General features: G+C 45.1%; 1 protein-coding gene across 1 annotated transcript; it reads right to left on the bottom strand.

Annotated features, from left to right (window-relative positions):
* Positions 1 to 211: 211 nt before the first annotated feature.
* On the bottom strand, positions 212 to 6,529 carry LOC109279016 (olfactory receptor 1361-like). Its single transcript, XM_019469728.2, has 3 exons — positions 6,496 to 6,529; positions 6,232 to 6,318; positions 212 to 1,155 (listed from the first exon to the last, which is right to left on the bottom strand). The coding sequence occupies exons 1-3, from the start codon at positions 6,527 to 6,529 to the stop codon at positions 212 to 214; spliced, it is 1,065 nt and encodes a 354-aa protein (XP_019325273.2).
* Between the last annotated feature and the right edge of the window lie 756 nt (positions 6,530 to 7,285).

Raw genomic sequence — 7,285 nt, 5'->3', positions numbered from 1 at the left:
GGGTCACAGGATCAGCCCTTCTTATAGGTAACAAATGAATGATTTTATGACTTATGAGTACCTGTCAGGCTCATTTTAAAGCATGATTGTGGTCACTAATTAGAGAAATAGTTATGGGTGGATTTTGCACCCATCTGGGCCTCAGTAGCCTTTGCAAAATTAAGAAATGTATAATTTCCAGTAGGCTTTTTGGCTCTAAAATTTTCTAATTCTAGAGTCTTGACAAAACTGGCCTCCTAATAATTAGCTTCCTTAAGGCTCCCTTCATGTCACGATTTCTCAGACTATAGATGAAGGGATTGACCAGGGGAGTCACCACTGTGAAGATGACAGTGGCCACCGTGTCTTGGACTGAGTAGGAGGATGAAGGGCGCATATAGACCCCCAGGATTGCCCCATAGAAGAGGGACACCACAGTGAGGTGGGATCCACACGTGGATAGGGCTTTCCTTATTCCCTGAAGAGATGGAAACTTTAACACGTTAGAGAAGATATAGGCATATGAAACAGTGATACATGTGAATGGTGTAATCGACATAAGCCCACCTGCAATGGATACCATCAACTCATTGATAAAGGTATCAGAACAAGACAGCTTTAGAACTGCATAGGGGTCACAGAAAAAGTGATGCACAGTATTGTTGAAACAAAAGGTGAGTCGGACCATGAGAAGAGTGTGTAGGAGAGCATGCAGGTTTGTAATGACCCAAGAGACCACCACCAGAAGGATACAGAGTTTGGGCTTCATGATCATGCTGTAGTGGAGTGGGCAACAGATGGCTACATAACGGTCATAGGCCATCACACTCAGAAGGAACCCATCCATGTTGATGAAAGTGATGAAGAAGTAGATCTGGGTCATGCATTCCACATAAGAGATAGACTTGCTTCCCAGTATGTGATTCAGCAGCATCTTGGGGGTTGTGACTGATGAAAAGCAGATGTCGATGCAGGAGAGGTTAGCCAAGAAGAAGTACATGGGGGTATGGAGATGACTGTCACAGCTGATGGCCAGGATGATGAGAATGTTCCCAATGATGGTGACCAGGTACATCCACAAGAACAGCCCAAAGAGAATCTCTTCCTGCTTTGACTGCCCAGAGAGTCCCAGGAGAAGGAATTCTGTGACCGTAGTCTGGTTGTCTCTATCCATGTCTGCAGGGGAGAAAATGTGGTCGAAATAAAAGGAAATATGGGGCACTTGGGTGGTTCAGTCGGTTAAGTGTCCAATTTCAACTTGGGTCATGATCTAATGGTTCATGGGTTCAAGCCCTGCATCAGGCTCCCTGCTGTCAGCACAGAGCCTGCTTCAGATCCTCTGTCCTCCTCTCTCTCTGCTCCTCCCCCTCTCATTCTCTCTCCCTCTCTCTCTCTAATATAAATAAATATTTTAAAAAAATTTTTAAGTAAAAGGAAATGTTTAATTGAGTTCCATTTACCATTTAGAGATTGTAATACATCATCATTTGAGTAAATTTTTTATGATACTGGTTTTGTCATTGATAACACACATTAGATAATTCTACAGAGTTAGCTTTCCTGAAGTAAATAGCTGGTTAATTTCCATAATTTTAATTTATGTTTATTATCTTTGATTACATACAGCTTACTTCATACTTCACTAACATTCAATGAATATCCGGTATGTGGAGCTATTTTCCCACACATAATTTTTTAGTTTATGAATGATGAATTCAGTTATTCATAGATAGGAAGACTGAGAAGAGGAATCGGAGATAAAAACCCTGAGACTCAGAGAGATTCAGTGATAGCACATTAGAATGACAGAACTCATAACATTTACAGTCCTAAAACAGTTAAATTCCCTTTTCTTCAAACTCCTCCTTAGTTTTACCTCTACATTTTGATTAACTACCATTTATGGAGAATACAGCCAAGTGAAAAAACAACCAACATAGCCAGGCATCCAGACTCCTTCTTTACATGTAGTTCATCACTTTATCCTTATTAACATCTGTAAGTTTTAGGAATAACAAGCTTCATCAAACAGAAGGAATAAATAAAGCCAGGAGATTTAACCATTTGTTCAAGGCCACAAGTTCTTTTACCTGAATGTGGGGGATAAGCTTAGGAATCCCCAGGGTTTACACCAATGGGTTAACAAGGCATAAAGAACTATAAAGTCATAAAATGCTCACACCCGAGTTTGGGTAAACCAGATTGGCACCCCAAGAATAGGGAATTGCAAAGACACCCTGAGAATAGGGAGGCACAAAGGTTCCAGGAATAGGGAGATGCAAAGGCACCCCAAAATAGAGAGGGGGTGCAGAGCCCCCAGAATAGAGAGGGAGAGGCAAAGGCCTAAAATAAGAATGGTGCAAAGTTGCCCAATACATAGGTATATGAAATAAACAAGATTAGATATTCAGGGTGAAAGCACCCCAAATTTAGTACTATAGCGAAAAGCTGCTTTCACAGGAGGATAGGACCAGGTTAGGTAAATTGGTGAATTGGACTATGGACCACTGCGCTGCAGGCAAAACAGCCCAGAGTGGAGATGGTTAACAAAAGAAAAGGTGCCTTATTAACCCTGTGGTTATTCCCCTTGTCTCATCCCCTAGGCTAGCAAAGATACACAGGCACAGTGCCTCCTGTCTGCTGTTAACAACCATCTCCCCATCTGTCTGGTGCCCGGATTTTGTTTTATATTGACCCAAACCCCAAACACTGTATACCTTCAAAACCCCCTTTTCCCTCACGTCCCCAAGTTAATGTCCATAGTTTCTTTGTCTTTTTGTACATGCCCATCACGTTTGTAAGCCTTCTGATCTGAATAAATATGGGGCAAGGACCCTTATTCAGGGCTCTTGTCTTTTTCCCGGAAATTAGCCATCTCTCACTTTAATCCTGCGTCTGCTCTTTTGCTGGCCAAAAGAGAACTTTAGACTTATAGTCAACGACACCTGAATAAAATGCTACTGTATACAACTCCCTCAAATTCTTTCTGGGTGTCTCCTACATTTTCCCAAGATTATTCTACTTTTAGGCTTTGAAGGATGTGCCTGGAGGTTTGTCCTCAATGTTGTGACCACATGGCATCAAAACGTCCGTGCTATCACTCACAACTGTTGGCTTGAATAAGCTAAGTGTGCTGGTGAGGTCGCTGTGCACAGGATTTTGCAAAGAGACCTCTTTTCCCTCTTGTGCTAGCCAAAATGCAATCAGCTGGATTGTGGCACTTGGTATTATTTTTGAAGAGGAAGGCAAGTTCCTAGGGTGAAATTATGGGGTATATCTGAGTGACATTCCTAGCATGAAGAAATTAGTATAGGCAGGAGGAGTCAGATAAAGCACTGTGGCTGTGATAGCCATGGAAGAATTCAGGGTTTGGATGGTAAAGAGGATGGGACATGGCCTTCCTGATTAAGAACTAAAACCCGGGGTGGTAAGCAGAAGGAGGAAAGGGAGGAGACTCACAGGTTAAGTGGCTTGACTGGCTGGGGCAACAGATGTTACAGGTATAATTTTAGGGGGATTGGTTATAGGATGTTTGTAGTATAGCAACAGTGAAGTGTTCTAGCACTTTCAGAGTTAAATTAGTAAAACCATTGTAAAATTCTGACATCTGAAGGCATTTTCTCATAAGTCATATCACAGGATAAAAGTGTAGAAAGGCAGTACCAGGTTGTAGCCAGAGTTACTGAAAGTAGGCGCTCCAGGGCAAGGATGCCTAATGGGGGACGTAGAAGTTGGAGGGCAGGGCTTGCGTCAAGGAAAACCCAAACCTGGGGTGCCTGGGTGGTGCAGTTGGTTAAACGTCTGACTCTTGATCTTGGCTCAGGTCTTGATCTCACAGTTTGTGAGTTCCAGCCCTGCTTCAGGCTCTGTGCTGATCGCAGGGACTCTTGCTGGGGATTCTGTCTCTCCTCCTCTCTGCCCCTCCCCTGTTTATACTTTCTCTCTCAAAATAAATAAGTAAACTTAAAAAATTAAAAAAAGAATTGTTCGATCTCACTCTGAAATAGTTGTTTATAACAAAAAAAAAGTTGTATTTATGCAGCCTTTTTCCTTGTGTCTGAACAGCACATGTGAATATTCTGGTTTTAATTGCAGGCTGTTCTCCATAATGAAAATGGGAGTAAAAGCTGGAAGTGGTATAGTAGAATGGCAGTGGGTCTTTTCCTCTTGTCTGGGAACTGTGGAAAAGGTCCATAAGGGCCTTTTAGGTCAGTAGGCTCTAAATAACCCAAACTCTGTGCTGGGAAATCTGCCAGCATTAGGGTTAGCTCCTGCTGCCAGTGTTTGCTGGGATAATACTATCAGGAGCACAATTAATACTGCCCCCAAACCCCCAAGTCCTGTCGTGAGAGAGATGGGAGCAGAAAGAGCAATGATTCTGGAGAAAGTCTGTGTCCTCTCATTACACCCCACAGGGAGAGGGAAGTGGGCTTCCTGGTCCCCAACTCTGAGTGTGGAGACCTCCAAAAAAGTCCCACCAAAGACTGGAGATGCTTGCACCGTGGGGAGACCATCTGTTGGTTTCCTGACTGGGCATATGGGCTTGCTGATCAGCCCTCACTCTCCCAGAGCAGGGAAGAGAAAATGGGCAGAGATGGGAGAACGGAGAGAAGGAAGAAGGCTAGCAGAGAAGCTAGCTGTGTGCCATTGCAAGGACGTGTGAGTTCCCCGAGCACTGGTGGCCCCTGTGGAAGACATGTGACAGCTACTTCATAGGACAAAATCTGTGCCTTCCAGGAAAGGGGAGTTCTTCAGTAACATAAACGCCGTTTGGGTGGGACTGGGGAATGGGTGGGAGGTTACAGGGGTTGAGTGAGAGCTGAGACCCTCTCTGAGACCCTCTCTGACCCTCTCTGAGCCCGCTCTGAGACCCTCTGGTAATCCCTGGAAAATCCCCTATGAGCAGCCCACAGAGATAAAAGCCCATAAGTGAGGGGTGCCTGGGTGGCTCAGTAGGTTAAGCATCCAACTTCAGCTCAGGTCATGATCTCATGGTTCCTGAGTTCCTGAGTTTGAGCCCCGAGTTGGGCTCACTGCTGTCAGGGCAGAGCCTTCCTCGGATCTTCTATCCCGCTGTCTCTCTGCCCCTCCCTTGTTCGTGCTCTCTCTCTCTCTCTCTCTCAAAAATAAACAAACAACAACAACAAAGCCCATAAGTAAGACAGACAAGCCAGAAGAGCAGCCAATAGGAACAGAGGAGAGACAGCTCCCTTACTTGGTCAAGGAGAGTACCCCTACTAGATTTCCCCCCTCTCTTTCTTTCTCCAAATCAGGAAGAGTACATCTACCAGTATCCCCCTCCCCTTCCGTACTCCAAGCCAAGGCACACTGTGAGAGAGTAGAACACAAGAGATCGAAGATTTAGACTGTTCTTGACCACTTAAAAGCACCATTTTTATAGTATGCAATGGCTTAAAATGAATGAATCTGGCCAGGATGTTTTTAGGAGACCTGCCAATAGAAGATCAGTTACTAGAAAAAATAATCTCTTGTTTCATGGTTTAAACCCCAGCAGGTGGAGATTCCACAGTGAGTAGGAGATATGGCAATTCCTCTTACTCTGAATGGATATTCACCACCCACCCCGTGAATATTCATTCAATCTCCCATGCAGCTTCCTGTTAACAAGAGTGCTAACTAATCTTTTTAAAAATATTTTTTTATTTATTTTTGAGAGAGAAAGAGAGAGAGTGTGTGCAAGCAGGGGAGGGGCAGAGAGAGAGAGAGAGGGAGACACAGAACCCAAAGCAGGCTCCTGGCTCTGAACTGTCAGCACAGAACCCGACTTGGGGCTCAAACTCAAGAACTGTGAGATCATGACCTGAGCCAAAGATGGATGCTTAACCAACTGAGCCACCCAGGCACCCCTATATAACTTACCTATGTGGATGCCTGGTTTCCTGCACTAATCTCTTCTGAGTCTCGGTAGCACGTGACTGTCTCTGAGACATCTGGTCTTCAGCATTGAGGGTTTGTGTTCCTGGACCTCAAAACCAGAGCTGCTGAGTGCCCAGACTCCAGCCCAAGCCAGCTCCCCTCTGTGGGGCTCTTTGTGGCATCCAAGGAGCTTCTCCTTCTGGGACACCTCAATTACGTGGTCATAGACAATAGTGGATGGACAAACACAAGGAAGCAACTGGCAGAAAGGTGCAGAGTAGGGACAGCATGGGAGGGTCTCGAATGTCTGCCAGAAGACTCTCTGTTGTGGGGCTCTTTTAAGAGCCTGCAGTCACTGACCCTAGCGCCACTAACCTGAGCTGTCTCCTTCGTCTCCCACTGCTGCTTTTCTACGTCCTCCTTGGAAACGTGCCTGCTCTGTCCTGCAGTGGGCAGCACATCCTGAAAAGAGAGACTTGTACATGTCAAACCAGGACACATGCCCCCTTTGAACTTGGTCAGGTGCAAAGGGATTTTACGTGTCTGTTATTCCAAAGGTAAATCTATATGTTTATGTTCACGTGAATCTGTCTGTTGTTGGAGGTCCCGTGTCCACACCTGCTTTTCAGCCCTTCTTACCTGGCTGTTCTCTGTTGCTGTGAAATGTGGTCATGGAACCCCCATCTCCACTGGCTCCTTGCTTGACCCTGGATGATTCAACAGTGTCAGCCAGGGCTAAAGACTGAGGAACCTGTTCTAACTGGAGGAGAATATTTAGAGTTAGATAGATAATGTGGTTCTCTCAGGTCTGGCTTGGATGATTGGGAACAAATAAATAGATCTTCCTTCCCTGGAGGTTGAGACTCCCTTAGGGACCAGGGCAGCCATAGTTGCCAAGGTTGGGCATCCCCAGGGTGGATTCCCCCTGGCTCCACTAGAGGCGCACTTACCAACCACTCTGTTCCTATTCTCTCTGGACACAGCTATCTCTGCTTGAGGGGAACTCCGTTTAGTGCTCAGACTTGATGCTTCCCACTGCCTCAAGAATGTCTCCTCTCCTGCCTGTGTCACCTTGTATCTTGTTCTGTGCCCAAAATAGACCTGAAGAAAAATTGTAGAACAAGTGAAATTGGCCCACATACATTGGTAGCATCTCTGTTCTGTACACTTTGCCCCTGAACTGACTCTTTTGTATAATCTGTAAGGTTTTAGGACCCTGGATTCTTTCTTCTTTCAAATACAAAGTTTGATCTGTTGGTTTGTACTAAGAAATTAATTATGGGTTTTGTTTTGAGAGAGAGAGAGAGATTGAATGTGCACAGGGGAGAGGCCGAGGGAGAAGGAGACATAGAACTGTAAGCAGGCTCCACGCCCAGCACGGAGCTTCACGCAGGGTTCCATCTCACAATCATGAGATCATGACCTGAGC

Source organism: Panthera pardus, unplaced genomic scaffold (genome assembly GCF_024362965.1).
Source record: "Panthera pardus isolate Hobbes unplaced genomic scaffold, ASM2436296v1 HiC_scaffold_2, whole genome shotgun sequence".
Classification (NCBI taxonomy): domain Eukaryota; kingdom Metazoa; phylum Chordata; class Mammalia; order Carnivora; family Felidae; genus Panthera; species Panthera pardus.
This window is presented reverse-complemented; position numbering and strand designations above follow the sequence as displayed.

What these genes read in the sequence shown, in the direction of transcription:
- LOC109279016 (XM_019469728.2), bottom strand. Translation starts at nt 6,529, where the DNA reads ATGACCACATTTCACAGCAACAGAGAACAGCCAG. An exon ending in CAGCAACAGAGAACAGCCAG is followed by an intron (nt 6,319 to 6,495) that starts GTAAGAAGGGCT and finishes CTCTCTTTTCAG; the next exon opens with GATGTGCTGCCCACTGCAGG. An exon ending in AGACGAAGGAGACAGCTCAG is followed by an intron (nt 1,156 to 6,231) that starts GTTAGTGGCGCT and finishes TCTCCCCTGCAG; the next exon opens with ACATGGATAGAGACAACCAG.